The 18,613-nt window shown below is 39.3% G+C and overlaps 2 protein-coding genes and 2 pseudogenes across 2 annotated transcripts in view; 2 read left to right on the top strand and 2 right to left on the bottom strand.

Annotated features, from left to right (window-relative positions):
• Positions 1-5,961, bottom strand: part of LOC110069672 (uncharacterized) — a 146,075-nt gene extending 140,114 nt beyond the window's left edge. The window contains exons 1-2 of the mRNA XM_089272217.1: positions 5,944-5,961; positions 4,189-4,358 (exon numbers count right to left, since the gene is read on the bottom strand). Of these exons, the coding sequence (XP_089128343.1) occupies positions 4,189-4,358; positions 5,944-5,961 (188 nt within the window). The remainder of the gene's footprint in view (positions 1-4,188; positions 4,359-5,943) is intronic.
• Positions 914-2,560, bottom strand: LOC149104381 (uncharacterized; annotated as a pseudogene).
• A 7,017-nt stretch (positions 5,962-12,978) lies between the features above and the next one.
• On the top strand, positions 12,979-13,448 carry LOC149104382 (uncharacterized; annotated as a pseudogene).
• Positions 13,449-16,901: 3,453 nt separating this feature from the next.
• LOC149104383 (uncharacterized) lies at positions 16,902-18,287 on the top strand. Its single transcript, XM_089299003.1, has one exon. It carries the CDS (start codon positions 16,902-16,904, stop codon positions 18,285-18,287), a length of 1,386 nt encoding a protein of 461 aa, XP_089155129.1.
• The last annotated feature ends 326 nt before the right edge of the window (positions 18,288-18,613 follow it).

Genomic DNA, 18,613 nt, shown 5'->3' on the forward strand with positions numbered 1-18,613 from the left:
TTGACTTTCCCGTAGAAATTACTTTACCAGAACATGTTAGGAAAGGGCCACCATCAACAGTGCCAGAAGAAGAAAAACCCTTCCTATCAAATGTCATATTATCTCGGGAAAAAGCGTTGGAAATCGAGCAGAATACGAGAAGTCAGTCCAGTTGCTCAACTTGGTACCAAGAGCGAGCATTCAGAATAACTGCTTCAAGATTCGGTGAAGTTGTTTCTAGAAAAGCACCAGTTAATGATAGGTTCTTACATACTTTATTTTTATCAACAAAGGTGCAGACCGAGGCCGTGAAATATGGTCTAGACATGGAACCAATGGTTGTCAAAGAGTTCAAGGAATTATCATGCCCTCAAGTAGAAGTTTTTAAATGTGGGTTGTTGATTCATCCTGACATTTACTGGATGGGTTGTTCGCCCGATGGTATTATTTATGATCCTAATGAGAATCCATCGGTTGGAATTCTGGAAATTAAGAGCTTGTTTTCGATGAAGGGAAAGTCAATTGAGGAATGTTTAGAACTTAAAAGGGACATTTGTATGCATCGAGATAAAAATGGAGAAATAAGACTCAAACATAACCATAAGTATTACTTTCAGCTACAAGGCCTAATGGGAATATCAGGGTTTTTATGGAGCAAATTTTGTATCCATTCTAAGGAGGGGTCAGAAAATCTCTTTGTACAAAAAATTGAATTTGATCCTGGAGTTTTTCACAAAGTCACTTCCAAAGTTCATGAACTTTATTTTTCTCACTGCTTACCTTATTTTTTGAGGCAACAAGCAGATAACTGATGACAAACAGCATGCAAAGTGTAAATTTGTCTCATGTACAAGCATGTTTTTGTGCAAAATATAAGGGAAAGAAACAGACCTCTGGATCTCTTAACTGTTGTGATTTTACATAACAGAAGGTGTTTATTTTTTTTTTTTACAATAAATCCAGACACTTTATGGACCAGAATGATCAGTCTTCTTCATACTTTTCCTGGTCAATAATTGGGGAATGAAATAATAACAGCATGCAACAGACTGTCCAAATCTGATTTAACGCCCCTGCCAGAGACAGGGGCACAGCATTGGTAATGATTTTGTACATTTTGATTCTACTTATAGCCATTTCCACATGGATGCGAACACTAGCTACTGACTGTATATTTTCAACTTCTTCCTCGTTAAACTGGACTTTATCCAAAAGAAAGGGAGGTATATTCAAAGTCACTCCAATTGGTTCCAGTAGATCTTTAATGTTAAATCCTTTATCTGCCATGCAGTCATCACCCTTTTCCAACAGCTCTAGAATTCCACTTTGTTTTGTGATGTCCTTATCTGAAATACTACCAGTGTAAAGATCAGAAATAAATACAGGAGCACCAGAGGGTGCAATTCCTAACAATCCCTTCGCAGTTGTAGTGTTTTTGTAAGAGGAAAAACACTGACTTTGAGCTCGCAAGGATGAAGGTTTGCAAATCTTGATTTCTGTACAGTCCAAAATGCACCTGGTGGCTCGGTACCTTTCTTTAAAAGGAATGGGCATAGTTTCCTCAATCAGGTCTTTGCTCTGCCAGATGGGAATGGATCCCAATTCAAAGTACAACAAGTTAATCCAAGAAAGGAATATTCTTGAAACTGTTGACCTTGATATTTTAAAAAGGTAAGCTAGATGCTCCTCTGGGAAGGCATGTGTTAATCTGACAAGAGTTAGAAAATACTCATCAAACATCGACAAACTTCGAGGTCTTCCTTGACGTAGCTGATCAGGCTCATGCTAGTGATTTTCATCTGCATTAATGTCAGATCTCCAGTATTTCATATCCTTACATCTACGGACAATAAAGTTAAACAACTGCAAAAACACAGTTCAGTTTACAATACCTGTGTAAAATCGAATTAACTGGTCCTGTTTACGGAAGTTTTCGGCAGAAAAACACATGTGTTTATCCTCCTTTAAGACGCCGGCAACCTCTTGTTCTCCCTTTTCCTTTTTGAAATGCTCGAACCTTTCATTAAGTTCTTTCAACTATGCATTTTTTTCTTCAAGATCACTATGCAGTCTGTCAATAGCAGCTTGCTTTCTTTCGCAGTGCGGGCAGCTCTTTCGTTGCCGTTTCTTCCGTGGCGCCTTCAAAGCTTCACCGTTACGCTTTCCTTTGCTTACAAAAGTACTCCGAGATCGTTTTTCAATAGACCATTTAAAAATAGTTGGAACAGAACCTTTCTTCAGAACAATTTTCTTGCCTTTTCCATCTTCGCTAACTGTGTAATCTTCCTCGCAGAAGTACTTTGAGCAGACGCGTGTGTTCTCTGTAACAGCGAAATGATCTCCCTCGTCGCGGCGAGTTTTAGCAATCCACTGGTCTTTTAGCTCTCGTTTCTTGAGAAAACGGTGAAATCGAAGGTTCTTATCCTCCTTTATGTAGCATTACAAAAGGGGACACAACAGTTATGTGGCATTTTCAATTTTTGTAAATCTTCCGACAAAAAATGGCGGAAATCGATCTCTGCGACTCTAGATGTCAACAAACTATACCCCCAGTTTCCAGTCCTCTCTCGGCCGGCGCCATTTTGGAGAAGGGTCTATTGTCTTAATTTATCAATTCATATTGCTCAATCAAATCCAACTTTTTCTCCAGTTACTGTTGTTGAACCCGTGAATGTTACAAATGCCCTAAACATTTACATTAGACACCTAGATGAATTTCATTATGTTTCCGTAGTAGAAAACAGAACAATGGAGATAAGAGACAACAGGAAACGAACAAAAAAATGCAAATGAAAACAAACCAGTTGATAACAGTGAAAAACGTAAAGTTTACAGAAGAAAATACATGAGAGAATACATGAAAGACAGAAGAGCTGATGATAACTTTAGAATAAATTAAAATAAAAAACGAGTACAAGGCTGCAACATTAATAGCAAAACATTTAGAAACAAGAAACACCAGGCTGCTAAAAGAACAAAATTGAACCCAGAACATGTCAGAGAAATTGAGCAGCGCTCCTTCAGAAAACGAAAATCAGACAACCTGCAGCACATAAGGCAAATAACCAAACAGTCGGTCAGAAAAAGACAAAAGGCTGAGGTTCTGGCAGGTGTATCGCTACTAACATGTAGCAGTCATGAGTTGCAGCCACAAGAAAACAAGTACGATGCAAATTCTATGATAAATTTGTTTTACAAAAACATTGCATGTGGCCCAGAATATGTATGCACTTGTGGTGACCAATTGTGGTTCAAGTGCTCTGTAGTGGAATGTGATCCAAACAAATATAGGGCATGTTCACTAGACATTGTTGAGTCCTGTCTTACTGGTTTTAAAAGTGTCAATGACATTGAATGGATCTGCATGACTTGCAATAAAAAAAAAGTCTAAAAAAAAGTCTGAAAAAGCAATTGTCTAACTTGCAATAAAAAAGGTCTAAAACAAGGCAGGTTACCCATCTGTTCTAAAGCCAATAAGTTGGGTTTTCCTTATAAGCCTAATGTATTGAATTTCACATCACTAGAAGAGCGACTAATATAACCTCGTATACCTTTTATGCAAATCCGTGAACTATCTAGGGGTGGTCAATTGTCTATTCATGGAAACATTGTCAATGTGCCAAGTGATGTAAATTCAACTGTTCATTGTCTCCCAAGGCCAAGAAGCAGATCACATACCATTCCAATAAAACTTAAAAGGCGACTTGGTTACAAGCATCACTATCAGTTTCAGATTGTCAGACCTAAGAAAGTATTAGATGCAGCCAAATATCTTGTAGACACTAGTGAATTATTTAAAATTGAAGGCATAAAAGTGCAAAATGTATGGGTAGATGGCATAACTTCGCAACCCATGAAGAGTTGGGTGAGTTTGCTCAAAACCCTAACACAACCATTGCTGATGTGCAAACTAATGAAGTGTTCACAAATTGTCAAAACAATATTTGCACTGCTGATGTTCATAATCCAGACAGAAAAAAAGACACTAAAAGGATTACCAGTGTTTCCTGTCAAAATGTTATATATATTAGATGAAGACCTTATTTCTATAAACATGCTCAACTAATGGCTGCTTATGAACATGATGCACTTTTCAACTTAACACCTTACAAATGCAACACTTCTTAGTTCCAAAAGAGGCAAAGGACAGCACTTCATAGAATACCATGAGGTAGCTCGAAGGAGCCTTTGATTTTTATAAGATCATACCTTTGAGTTTCACCATATTCATCAATGGTCATACTACGGTTATCCCTGTCTTCGTACAAGCAAATCCCCGACTCATTAACCTTTGAATCTGCTCGATTAGTTAGAATTGTAACATCTATTCCCCAATAGTTGCGCACAATATCTACTTTCACTCCAGTTGGAAAAATCACCTGAAATTAAACGATAATAATGAATACTTTTAAGAGTGTGTCCATGAGAACACCAGGCAGATCAAATTACCGATCTCGCTTAAACCTGACACAAATGTTGGGTTTGGTGAGAAAATGATTGGGGCAAAAAGTTAGTTAAAAAATGTTTTATTCCCTTCAAGTTAGGGGGACCCACTGCAAAAAATGGCCATTTGACACTAATTTATGCACATTTAATTAGCCACCTTGTCTATTTCTACGACAAGAATTAAAAGAAATGTGAAAATGAAATCCACTGGATCATGTTCTATAACTATCAGTCTAAAAGCACAAGTATTCATTTCAATTAGGCAATTTGATTTCTCTCCGTGGCTTCATCTTAAGTAAGGTGCATATTGCGTAGTGTTGCCAATAGCCTTTAATTGATGGAAGATATCTGCAATGGGCAAAACCAAATACACATTATTCTAACATGGATAGTGAGAGTAATCAATAAAGTTCTGAAAAAAGCCATAAAACATTAATTTGAGGGAGCTTGTGAGTTGAATCTTCTGCTACAGTATTTATGAATGCCTCAAGATATAGCTCCGAAAGTATTTGAGAGAAGTGTCTCGAGTGCCTCTTTTTGACGACTTTTTTTCCCGTAATCGATAGGAAAATTCGTAGCTAGCTATTTCTTGTTGATTTCGAGTTAGGTTTAGCCAGAGAAACGGCTTCTGTGTTTTAGTGTTAATGAAATGTCCATAAATAGTAAAATTCTATGTAAACCTTATCCATTAGCACAGAAAAAAATATGAAAGTCCCCAAACATTTTACGGCTCTATCTGCTCAAAGGTATTAGATTTCCACCTTTTTGCTGATGATGCAAACCTATTCTATAAACATTTAACAAATTGACGCCAGTTTTGTATGAGTCTGTCCTCTTATTGATGATAAATTGCGTCAAAATATTGTCAAAGTTGCTGTGGAACCACGAGCCACAGGGGAGTGGTTCCGCAGTAAACTTTGACAATGTATTGACGCAATTTATCATCAATAAGAGGACAAACGCATAAAAAACTGACGTCAATTTGTGTTTTTACAATAGCAAGACCCCAAAATGGTCAAATGCTGGGAATAAATGAGAGGAGAAGACACCGTAAACTTGCCGTAAACAAAGATAAGTGAATTTTATTCGAAATGACGCTCACATTGTCAATAGCTTTCCTCGCTATTTGATTAGCTACTTAAAAAAAGTCGATAAAGTCTCATTGGTTAAAAAGTTGACAGTTTGACACCTGGAAGTTGAACCTGAAAGCTTGCATTAATTAAAATTGTATGCGTTCATACTCTAATCGCTGATAAAAATGAGCCAATCAGCGCGCGAGAAATTACTCAGTTATTGTAAAAAATAATATTGATATACTTGAAAGCAATCTTAACAATGAACTTAGTAGGGTACATTCCTGACTATGTGCAAACAAACTCTCCCTTAATATTGACAAGTCAAACTTTGTCTTATTTCACCCAGTCCAAGGAAAAATATCAATTATATTGTCTATTGACAATCATTTTTTTAATTGAGGGATTCTCGATTAGATATCTAGGAATTTATATTGACTCCCACCTTAACTGGAAAAGCCATATTAAGTACATTGCTAAAAGGGTTAAAAGAAGTGTGGGAATTTTATCGAAACTCCAGTATTACCTTAATGGCAAAACCTTGCTGGACCTTTATTATGCCCTAAGTTATCCATTTTTATCATAATGTATAATAGCTTGGGATAACACTTTCAAATCTACTTTGCAACCTCTTTTTGTCATACAAAAGAAAGCCATCAGATTCATTACCTTTTCTAGCTTCCTTGAACATTCTATTCCACTTTTTAAGAAATTAAATGTTATCAAATTATTGGATGCATAGTATGAGTGTTAAACTGCAAATCAGTAATTATCATTATTATATGGCTTTGGCTTGTGGTCGATATAACGCGCGTTCTGATTGGCTAAGAACGAGATCTGAACGGTCGTTATGCAGCCGTAATGCCCACGGGCCGATTACGGATTATGCAAATTAGGAAGAGCACGGCTCTGAAAATTCAAGCGCATTGAAACGATGAAAGCCGATTAAAAACAGTAAGAGAAAGTAAATTTAATCCGAGTTGCTAAAAGTTTAGAGATTTTTCCTTAACAAAATTTATATGGAAGTCATTTTTGACTTACCAGCCGGAACCTTGGCGGGCACTGGTGAAAAACAATCGAAGTTTACCGAGTCTGGTAAAGCTAAAATCGCTAAGTGAAAAACACCATCGGCAGATCTGTCATGCATCCTGAGCAGAACACCACTAAGAAACTTATGTCATCATCTTAGTCACAATAATTACTGAAATATTGAACTTCGCAACAGTTCTTATCAAATAGATTCTCTCGCTTTAACACAAGCAAGTGTAAATCAGCTTCCAGGATCATCAAATATAAACAATCGGGCGGTTTCTGTCGGTAGCACTGTTTCTGATAACTGCAGGTAGTTTTAGACAAGGCTTGAAAAGTTCATCCATAAATCCCAGAATGAAGAAGGCGAAGATATGTTGTCCAAAGCGATGCGGAGATCGAGTTATTCTGAGCAGTGCATTCTGAAGCATTAGTATTTTCTTTCACCGAAAGACCCTTGGTTTGGACTACTTTGAAGCACTTTCTGTCTTTCTATATGCGTTGACGTTTCGCCACAAAAGTCGGAAAAAATCCCCCATCAAGTTGTGGCACCACGGTACTAAAATACCTTGTTGAGGCTGTGACAATCACTTTTCCGGTAAAGAAATGTGTGTTTTCCACAGAATAAGTAAAGGTCACTGACTGTGTAGTTTTGCCCTGGGTTTGAGACGATGAATGAATCGGTAAACGCGCGCATCGCCGGATGTAAATTGACGACTTCCGCTCGAATAATTTTTTTCTTTTCTTTGTTAAATTCATGAGCCATATAATAAACAACTAAATAACCTCGACCGTTCGGTCGTTACGGGAAAATCTCAAACCTCGGCCTACCGTATTGACCAAGCGATAGCGAGGTCAATACGGCAAGGCCTCAGTTTGAGATTTTCCCGTAACGACCTCACTCTCAGTTATTAAGTAGTTATTAACAGACCTAGTACACAGTTTAAACGGCATGAATATTAAACTCGAAAGGTTGAATTAGTGATATTTTAACCGCAAAAAGTTATTTTCGATGAATTTCAAATGAATAACAATGGCTGACGCCTTTTGTCAATTGTCAGTAAATCTTACTGCAAATTTCAATTGCTAGTTAAATTTTGGGGTTTTTGTCACTTGTCAGTAATTTTTTTGGCCATTCGTCAGTTGCCAGTTATCCAGACCCTAGAATATTCTTTCGCGTTCTCAACTCTCTATAACTCGAACTCCCGATCATTCGAACCTTTTTAATTTCCCCTGAAGGATCCAGTTATCGAGAGTCGACTGCATATCGAAGAAGGATAGAAGGCGATAACAACCTGCCCGAAAACTGTGTCCGAGGTCTTGAGTATGGCCAGAAGCCGCAGGCCGATGGCCATACTCAAGACAAAGGGCACAGTTTTTACCGCTAACTCGTTCTCGAAAATAGATAAACAAGACGATTTCGTGGGCGGGCCGGATGAGAAAATTCTGCCTGCTCCCGGAACCAATTAGATTGCGGGATTTGTTAAATTCCGACCGATCACTAACCGAGAAAAAAAAAGAAAACAAAAAACAAAAAACAAAAAAACAAAAAGAAAACAAAAACATAAGAAGCTTTATTGTATAATGTTGCAACTAAATCTTTTTCCTACTTATTTGAAGTGTTTGAGAACGTCAATAGCAAACAATGAGCAAGTATCTACCGTGTAATCATCGTTACCACCATTAGATTTCCTTCCAATAGAAATTCCAGGCCTCAAACACTTATGGCGGCTTCGCAGTTTGACTTGCAATGGCGTGGCACGTTGAAACATAAGGTCCTTGTTACAACAGTTGAACTCAATTACGTCATTATGATCTCTTAACACTGCTCCACAGTTACAGGTAACTGAAGGATTACGACAAGCCCACTGCCTAGTGTGAACCTAAATACAAAAAAAAATAAATAAATAAATAAAATGAAATGTTTAGCACTCAATGGCTGAAGGGAATCTTGGCTCAAATACAGATTAAGTTCCAAAGTATACCTTGTGGCTTTACGTGGTTTGAAAACTAACTGTTTTGTTTTCAGTTTAAATCCCTGGGTGTCACCATGCTTACTTTATATTAACTTATGCCGTCATTGTATGGTCGGAAATCTCAATATGGAGTCTAGGGAAGATGATTTTTCGTGGGACTGCATAATCATCCTGAATAGGATTTACATACGATTAGAAGCACTTAAATCTTTAAATTCAAAAATTGCAAAAGGAAAACGCCCAGCCTTTTAATACAGGCAAAGAATAGACCTTTCCCGCATTCCACTTCAGTGCGTTCGAACAATAGCACCAGAGCGAGGTTGGATTGGATATTTTCATATATTTGCTGTATTTTTGTACACCCTGACCTCGACTTGGTGCTGTTGTTTGTTGGAATGAGGTGAAGGTCTTTTACTGACTTTAAATCACTGAAATAATTTAAAACAAACACCAACTTGTGATTCTGAACAAAACTGTTTTTAGCCAAGATTACCTTTAATAATTTATTCGCGCAGAAGAGAGATGTTAAAGAATCTCACAAGTCATAATTTATGCCTCCATGTTGCAAGTACTATTTAAAGCATCCAAATGCGGGCTTTATGTTTACGCGCGCAAGCGCAGCATAACCATTATGTAGGAGAAACTCTGACGCTTTTTTGTGTTATTAAAAAAAAAATTGTGCGTAAAAGAGTGTTTTAAAATGTCTTTTTTTTGTTGTTGTTCGTTGATGTATGGCTGTGATTTTTTTAGCTAGGGGCTCGTAATAGGTCTCAATGGGGTTAGGAAGTGTCACCAACGCTTTCCTTGTAAATGGTGGGTAACATATTTCTGTACATCTAACACAGACACCATGCATGCCTGGTTATGCTAGCGACAGCTAGCAGCTGATCGACACTTGCAAAAGTTGAGTGTCTTACGCCTTTAAATAATCGGAACCTGTGACTAACGGAAGGAAAACCTTGAACAGGAAAACTCTGGCCCTCTTTCGCAAACAGAGAAACAAGCCGGCGACTTCTTAGATTTGGTTTCATGTTAACTGGAAAAGTGAAATTAAACAGCTTTTTATTTTTTAGTCACAAAGGGAAATTTGACACTCTTGTTTTTCACAAGGGAGTAAATTCAATTAGAGCTGACGAATCGTCACCACTTGTTCACACGAGATGTTTGCTATCTTTAGTTACAAATGGTAACTTAACACTTTTTTTTATATGGGAGTAAATTCAATTCGAGCTGACAAGTTATCGGCTATTCTTCCCGGGATATTAAATAAAAAAGAAGCTTTCATTTCTGGACGGCTTTTACGTCTCTGCAGTAGCAGTTTCATATTTTTATGTAATGGGCGTTTTATGATATTCTTTTCAGTCCGATATTTTTAAAGGTAAAAGGCATGAAAACTGTTAAAATGTTCTTTGAAGACTGCGTGGCACCAAGTTACAGTGCAATTCAATTAAATCAGACTTTCAACGTGTCCAAGAGGTTTTTTTCTCTTTCTTTCTATTTTCGGTGGAGTAGTATTGTTGCGTTGTGCTGTGTAAAAAGGGTAAACTTGCGGCTCGTATAAAATGAGAAAAGTTCTCTTAACTTGAGTATGTTTGAGCAAAATTCCTCTTGGAGGTTGGAAGGTGAGTGAGGGAGTTATGCATGTGCGCGTGTCACACCAATCACAGTGTGGGTTGTATCAAAGAACGAATTAAATTGCGTGCTAGAAAATAAGATGGTATCTACATTAATCTGGAGCCGTGTCAGATTACTGTAGTTTGTTCAGTCAAACATTTTATGGCTTACTATTTAGTTATCTTACCATTACCGATGTAACATCGTATGTACATCATAAATTCCCAGTTTCTTTCTTGCTGTACATCGCAACCAAAAAAAACACTTGTCAAATTAACCAAATCATTACTGTAAACAGTTCCATGAATACTCCTATCTCCGAGACTTTTAGTTCACAAAAATAACGCTTGCACGCCTTGCGTGCCTATGTTTTAACAGTGGAGCAGTGAAAATAAAATAAACATGGACTGAAATAAACCTTGCCGCAAACACTATTTACATGTATCTTCTGGTAAACAGGTAAGCTTAATGTCAGCAAGAATACACAAAACCTAAGCATACATGTGGCATGATTTCGACTTCTGGATTGAACTGTGAGAGTTTCGATAGAGTCAAACTTTCGAGGCTTCAAATATGTCAATTGCAATTACAACAAATATTTGAGCCATTAAAATGGCTAGTGTCGATGTTGTGTACTAACAAAGCGTTTTCCGTGATGGAACCCTTGATTTGTGAATACACTGACTCAATAAATATCGTGTGTCAGAGTTAACTTCTTGTTTAGACTCAGCGTTAGACACGTAGGCCGGGTGAACACGCAGGTTCGGTTGTTGAAATTCTTGATTTGTTTGACACGTAGGCTGAGTAAACACTCGTTGATTCCATGCGTCAAACCGAACAAATTATCAGCGAATTCTAGGCAATTTTCACAGCTCAATTTAATACTCAAAGTAGAAACAAGTAACGATTAAGGTTAATGCAGCAAAACGACCTTCTAAAATATCTTCCCTTCTGTTCGTCTACTGAACACGTTGCTACGAACAACCAAGAATATTCACAGCACTACACTACTACTCTTCAATGCACAGTACTTCCCAGAATCTTTCGAGTGATCAAAGTAAAATTGCAGTTCTTTTACTCGTGTTAAACTCATGTCATCGTACCTGTGCTTCCAAAAATAGTTCCAGCTGTGACGTGCATTTCATTGTGAATCAAATTTGTCGATTTGCCTCGATGATGAAAAATTAAAGCAACGCCAGGCAAACCTTGCCGTGGACCTGCCACAGGCATCCCACGGAAAAAGAGCATCACTTACTTCAAGCATTCAAGTATTGAAGAACAACATGGCCGATCGATTCAAACCACCATCTTTGGACTGGAGCACTCCAGGAGTTATTCAAAAGAGTTTCAAACTGTTCAAACAGAAATGCAAACTCATCTTCGCTGGGCTGCTCGACAAAGTCCAGGGGTCGAAGAAGACGAGATTGCTGCTGTCATGGATTGGCGATATAGGCTTCGAAATCTATAATACGACCACGTGGGCCAACAATGGCGACAACCTCAAGATCGTTCCAGTTATGGCGGCGCTAGAAGCTTATACAATGCCTCAAAGTAATCATATCCTCGCTAGGTACCAATTTCTATCCCTAAAGCAGGGAAATACACAATTTGAGGAATTCGTAACTAAAGCGCGACTATTAATAGAAGAAGGCAGATACCATGGCGGTATTTGGCGTCGCCTCAGATAAAGCATGCAAAGACACGATAGCATTTGATAACGGGCTAACATTCAAGCAAGCCTGCGACCTCACGAAGGTCAAGGACAGCACAAATAAAGATAATTTCCAAAGGTGAGGAGAAATCGGATCTCCACACAGTTCAACGAAAATCCGGATACTCCACCCAAAAATCTCTACTGATACAGAACTTCAAACACCAAACTTCCTACGGCGACCAAACTAAAGAGATTCAACCAGAAGAAAACCTCGCCGACTTCAACTCAAGTGAAAACGTTGCGTCGGATGCGGAAAAGCCCATGATGGATCACCAAGTTGCTTTGCCAAAACTTCAAAATGCAAGCAAAGCGGCAAGGTAAAAACAAAATGTTCAGTCTGCAGACAGAGCTTATCCTGGTTTCTGTAGAAATGAAGCGACTAATAGTTTTTCTATTCCCCACTGGATGTGATGCTAGTCCATCACAGGGTTTATAATATAAGCCAAGAAATTTTGGAGATTTGATTGGTTGATAGCATCACTATTTCCACGTAATAGCGGTATAACATCGAGAGATGAATGTTATAACAAGGCTGCCACGGCAACACTAAACACTATCATCATTATTAATCCTTATTGCCCCCAGTGGGGCATGGGGCCGTGCTAAACACAATAACGTTTTGCTCTTGTTTAAAAAAAAATGGCGGCAAGATTCTCGGAAATTTCCGGGAAGGAAATACAAAAGCTCGCCGAAAAGCAGTAAACAAAAATACAGTCAAAACTACTAACACGTGGATGAATGTTTGGAAGTCGTGGGCAGAAAGCAATGGTCTTGACGATGACATTTCCAAATACGAAGCTAAAGAACTGGAACAATGTCTCTCACAAATTCGCAAAAGCGATGGCTCCGATTATGAGCCGGACAATCTAAGGGTTATGTTAGCTGCCCTAAAAAAATGACAGCAAAATATACATAGCGACGGACCGAGAACTCGTCAAGTGCAGACAGGTCCTGGAGGAAAAAGCAAGAGCTCTTCGCGAAAAAGGCTACGGAAAACAACCAAATACAACGAAAGCACTTACAGTCCAAGATGAAGAGCAGCTATGGAAAAAATCGTTTACTTGGCGAACAGACTCTAAAGTCATTCCTTTATACTCTTTGGAATCTGCTCACCCTTCAATTTGGTCTTTGTGGTGAAGAAGAAGAAATGCAAAACAGTGGTCCGTTTTATCGCGCCATTATTGAAAATCCGAAATCCGAAGTGTGGTACAAGAAACAGAGGATGGGTCTCAATAAGATCGACTCCTTCATGAAAAATATGGCCTTGGAAGCGGAATTGAATTTAGACGGAAGAAAGTTAATCAACCATTCGGTACAAAAAGCGCTAGTGAAGTCGAATCAGCCAAGAAGTGCTAACATCGGTGTACCAGGGCGCAAAAGCGAGCGTTCACTGGCAGATTACAAGGAAGGTGACGAAGCACAACAGCGACAGATTTTATCCATCATCAGCTCTCCTGTCAGCCAACAGGCTCAGAATTCCCGTCCAGTTCTTTCCAGTTTGCCCATGCAGTACAATCATACAGCGACTCCAGCCAGTCAAACAGTAGTCCATCACTTTCATAGCTGTCAGGTGACGATTAATTGTGTGTTGGTGTTTTTCAACCAAGCAGCACCTAGACACTGGGAGAAGCTTAGCCATGCCTTATCTTAATTTGTGGCCAGGGCTCGAACCCGGACCGCTCGAGATATCTGGAGAGAGGCCACCGCGGCAAGGCCGGCCATAACACAGGACTGTAAATGCAGCAAAGCCTTGAAAAGGCTCACCAGATCGTAAGTATTCCAGAGTACCAGGGCCAAGGCATCCACCTAGAAGATGAGTATCCCCTTGATTATGATTTTAATGCGTACACTTATGAAGAAGAATCAAAAGAAAACAAAAGAGAGACACGAAACCCATCACTGTAATTCCTGGAACTCCCATTGAACAAAGGGTCAGCAAACTCACGAAAATGTAATAAACACACTCCACAACCATCCAGACAAGGTCAATGCCAAGATCAAAATTAATGAACTTCCAGACATGAGCTTGAAAGCAGGTACCGGACTAGAAGCCTGCGTGATAACCGTCATAGAATCTCTCATAGAATCTCCAGTTCTTCCGATTCTCGATTACTATTCTTCCATACAGCAATGTTCTAAGAGGATATGGAGGCTCCGAAATAGAAACACTGGTATAGCTATCGTACAGATATCGTACCAATATACATAAAGAAACTCGCAAAAAGGATCGCAACCGATTGGATAAATTCAGCTGTATATAACATAAAAGGAACTCCGAAAGGCAGAAGGAAGATCACACTTTGCCTTGACCCTAAAGACCTCAACGAGAATATACGCCGTCGAAGGGATTTTACACCCGTACGATTGCTGAGCTCCTGCCACAGCTACGTGGAAAGAAGTTCTTTTCCGTCGTCGACCCCAAGAAGGGTTATTAGCACGTTGCCTTCGACGACGAATTAAGCCATCTGCTATTTAATACCCCTTCGGACGATTACCCTTCGGGGTCAAGCTCTCCCAAGACATTTTCCAACAAAAACTCGATAAGCTATACAAAGACATCCTCAACGTAATGGGGATTAATGACGACTCGTAGTATGTGGCTCTAGCCAAACATTCTGCGAAATACTCAACGCTACTCTCAAACATAACGTCAGCCTAAATTCTGAAAAGTTGTAGTTCAAGCATAAACAAGTTGACTTCCATGGACACATTCTTACTGAGAATGGACTCCAACGAGGAAGGGGAAATCTGAAGCAATTCTCAACATAAAGAGCCCATTAAACATAAGGGAATTCCAGACCATCCTGGGCATGGTAACCTAGTAACCTGAATCGCTTCTCGACTAAGCTACAGTAGTTGACCTGACATCACCCCTGAGAGAGCTAGTCAAGAAGCACGTCCAATTTAGCTGGGAGCCCCACCATTAACGGGCACTCGACGGGATTAACCAAGAAGTCTGCTCGTGCTTATTTCCTCTTATGACCCAGATCCGACTACACCCGTGATTCCCATGTACGATGCAAGCCACTGAAACAGGCTTTTGAGCCTGGATGAGGCATTTAGACTGTCAAGGAAATGAGCTGAAGAAAGTAGCCAGAGTCGAGCAAAAGATTAATCCGTATTGTAATCGGAGGTAGTAGCACATCGACACATCCAATAAGGAGCTTGCTTGCAATAGTATTAAGAGGAAAACACTTCTTCAAAGATGCTGTAATTACATCGAGTGCTTCAGATTCGGACAACAGATTAAATTCTGAAAAAGAAGGGTCAGTTACAGTTCTTATGCTGTTGCTAACGACCGGCAAGCAGACTTGGTTTTCAATTTCAGACCTGAGGTCAGCATTTTTTTTTTTTGAGTGAAGAATTTACCAAAATCATTCGCGAGCTGATAGTCATTAGCAGATGCTGGAAACCAGAAAGTTTGGCTAAATTAAGCAGAGATTTGCTTGCTCTGAATTATCTCCTCTGGTCAATGCTGCTCTCATTGATGTACTGTATTGGATTTCAGCCAATAGCAGGACAAGACGAAGTTAATCATTTCCGGGCCCATGGCATTATTGCTTATTCTTAGGCTAGGTTAGCAGCAACAATTTTCAATATGGCTCCAAAAAATCCAAAAAGAAGCATAAAAAGCCGTCTACTCCTGAGGGAGCTGGCTTTCCAAATTCTGTCGTAGTAAAAACATCTCTAATGAGGTAATGGACGTTCTAGCGCAGAATCAGATGATCACTTCTCAATATTCGTTCGCTGCTGTAACCGAGAAAGATTTGGTTGACATGGGTTTCGATGTGCGCTACAAGATCATCCTCAGGCGTGTAATCTCTCGCCTTCAACACGGCAGTGAACAGCCCCTGGCCATCTACCAGTCAGATGAATGAAATCTTTTCAATTTCCGATAGGTGCTCTTAAACATTGAAGTCGCGTTTTCCAGCCTTTCAATCTCCAAGGAAATTAACGTGGCCAAAACCCCAGCGGCTGCAACTCTGGGCGTTCCTGATATGACCTTGACTTCGGACGGTAAACCTATGATTACATCTACAGCGCCGATGGTACACAACTAATACCTTTGCAGCTGTCTTATGCCTAGAACGCCTTCCGAACTAAAATGTGTCATTCCAATTTGGAAAAATTCTGAAGGGTACTGGTAGTTGATGCCGAAAAAGTTTGTGTTTCCGAAAGGTTTTGGCTTATTGGAAGGAGAAAAATAAGTGTTCAGTTGAGTCCGCCAGGGACAATACATCCAATTTCACCAAAATGTACATTTTAATGTAAAAAAGATCGTGAATGTAAAAAAGATCGCGCACCCATCGCGCTTTCCTTTTTTTAGAGATTCAGATTTTCTGATCTCCCGGCCCACAACTTATCAGAATAAAACGGTCATCTATCTATGATTCTAAAAGGATTCAGAATTTCTGATCCTTCAAGACTTTAATAGATTCAAAAAACTGATCCCCAGTCCACAACCCGTCAGAGCAAAACAGTCATCTACTTATAATTCTAAATGCATTCAGAATTTCTGATCCCCATCACCTCACGGAACATAAACGGCTATCTGTTCATGGTTCTAAAAGTATGGCGAATTTCTGATCCCCCTCCCCCACCAAATCTGCTAACATGATAGAAAGAGCTGCCGATTTATAATTCTACAACAATTCAGAATTTCTGATCCCACATGACTCAAAGGGATTCAAAAATTCTGATCCCCCAGTGCGTGACTTATCAGAACAAAGCCGTCATCTACCTATAATTCTTAAAAGGATTCAGAATTTCTGCTCCCCCTTATCAGGTGACAGGACGGAAATAGCCGTCTATTTATAATTCACAAGAAATTAACTAGATGTCTGATAGCTAAAAAGTAACGACTGGATAGTAACTTTAACCACATTACAGGCAAAATGGATCACAGAGCAAAGGGCATCAGAAAAGTACACAAATGAAATATTCACAGATAGGTCATTATTAATAACGATTTGAAACCACGCCAAAGGATCGAGACAAAAATTGCAGTTTCATGCCGGACAGTGAAAGGTTTTATTTTCAACGTCACCGTCTTTGAGTGAAAAGCTAGCTATGCGACCTATCTTGTCAGCTACACAGACTTACAATTATGCGCTGGCGAAATGGTTAGATGACAAGCTTAAACCGCTTGCTATTAATCATTACACGATAACCGACACCTTCGAATTTGTGAACGAAGTCCATTCATTGACACTCAAAGACGGTGACGTTTTGGTTTCCTACGATGTTTCCTCGTTGTTCACCAATGTACCCCTTGAAGAAACAATACACATCCTTGCTGACAAAGCATTTGCTAATGACTGGTTTAATCAAACGCACCACCTTAATCTCAGCAAACAGGACCTAATCCATCTCCTAGAAGGGGCAACAAAAGATCAACTTTTCCTGTTTAACGTTCAACTTTATGAACAAACCGACGGTGTCGCCATGGGCTCCCCGCTTGGACCCCTGCTCGCCAATGTCTTTATGTGTAGCATTGAGGAAACCCTGGATCGTGGAGGAAAGATGCCCAGCTACTACAGAAGGTATGTCGACGACACACTGACCATCATGCCTAACCAAGCATCAGCCAACAACTTTCTGGAGACTCTGAACGATTGCCACTCCTCTATTAAGTTCACAATGGAGATAGAAAATGACCGCATGCTTCCTTTCCTTGGAACGCAATTGCTCAACAAATCCAACCACGTTGAGACAAAGGTTTATGTGAAGCCCACAAACTCTGGTCTCTTGTTACACTACAAGAGTCATGTTGACGATCGTTATAAACGCGGCCTACTAAAAACTATGCTGGATCGTGCGTTTCGACTTTCTTCTAACTGGACCTACTTCTCCGAAGAATGCGATCGTCTCAAGTTGTTGTTCTCCCGTCTTGAATACCCAGATGAGTTAATTAATTCAACCATAACACGCTTCATTGCCATCAAAGTTTCTGAGCAACCTGTTCCTTCACCGACTGACAACAACAGTCCAGAGCCCGTTCGGATTGTCCTACCATTTAAAGACCAAGCTTCAGCTGATTTTCTTCGCACGCAACTGAAAGATCTTAGCACGAAAATAAACACCATCATCCAACCTGTTTTCATCAGCCACAAGATTGAGCGAGACCTGAAATCACGTGAAGTCAAGCCGCCGGTCGTTAACCAACAGTCCCTTGTGTACCATTTTAAATGTGACCTGTGCGATGCAGGTTATGTTGGTTTTACGCGCCGGCACTTGCACCAACGCGTCGATGAGCACAAAAACCCATCATCATCAATTGGAAAACATTTTCGCGAGGAACATTCTTTGGTCCCTAAAGATCTTACTAATAACTTTTTGATTTTAAAGAAATGTACAACCAAGTTTGACTGTCTTATTTTTGAAATGTTTTTTATTCACGAACTGAGACCAAGCCTCAAGGTACAATCTGACTCTATTCGTGCGAAAGTTTTTTAAATAATCTTTTTTTTTTTTAAATTAGTTTTACATGTTTTTTATTGTTTTAAGCACTACTTTGTAAATTCTTTTACATACTTTTTACATATTTTTACTTCATTAATAATTTTCACACATTCTTACCTCTTTGTAGCTATATATATCTATGCAAATTTTACTTCTTACATCTTGCTTGATAATGACCGAAGAGCGGTCGAAACGTCGCAAACTTTTACCGTTTATTTTTATTGCCAAATGTTTTAAAAAACCCTTACTAAAACACAAGATATCAAAAAGCAACATCCTTCACCTTTTTGATTTTCAGGTTGAATTGGTGGTGCTCTTGA

This window comes from Orbicella faveolata, unplaced genomic scaffold, assembly GCF_042242905.1.
Source record: "Orbicella faveolata isolate gen_17 unplaced genomic scaffold, um_ofav_v1 contig_34, whole genome shotgun sequence".
In the NCBI taxonomy this organism is placed as follows: domain Eukaryota; kingdom Metazoa; phylum Cnidaria; class Anthozoa; order Scleractinia; family Merulinidae; genus Orbicella; species Orbicella faveolata.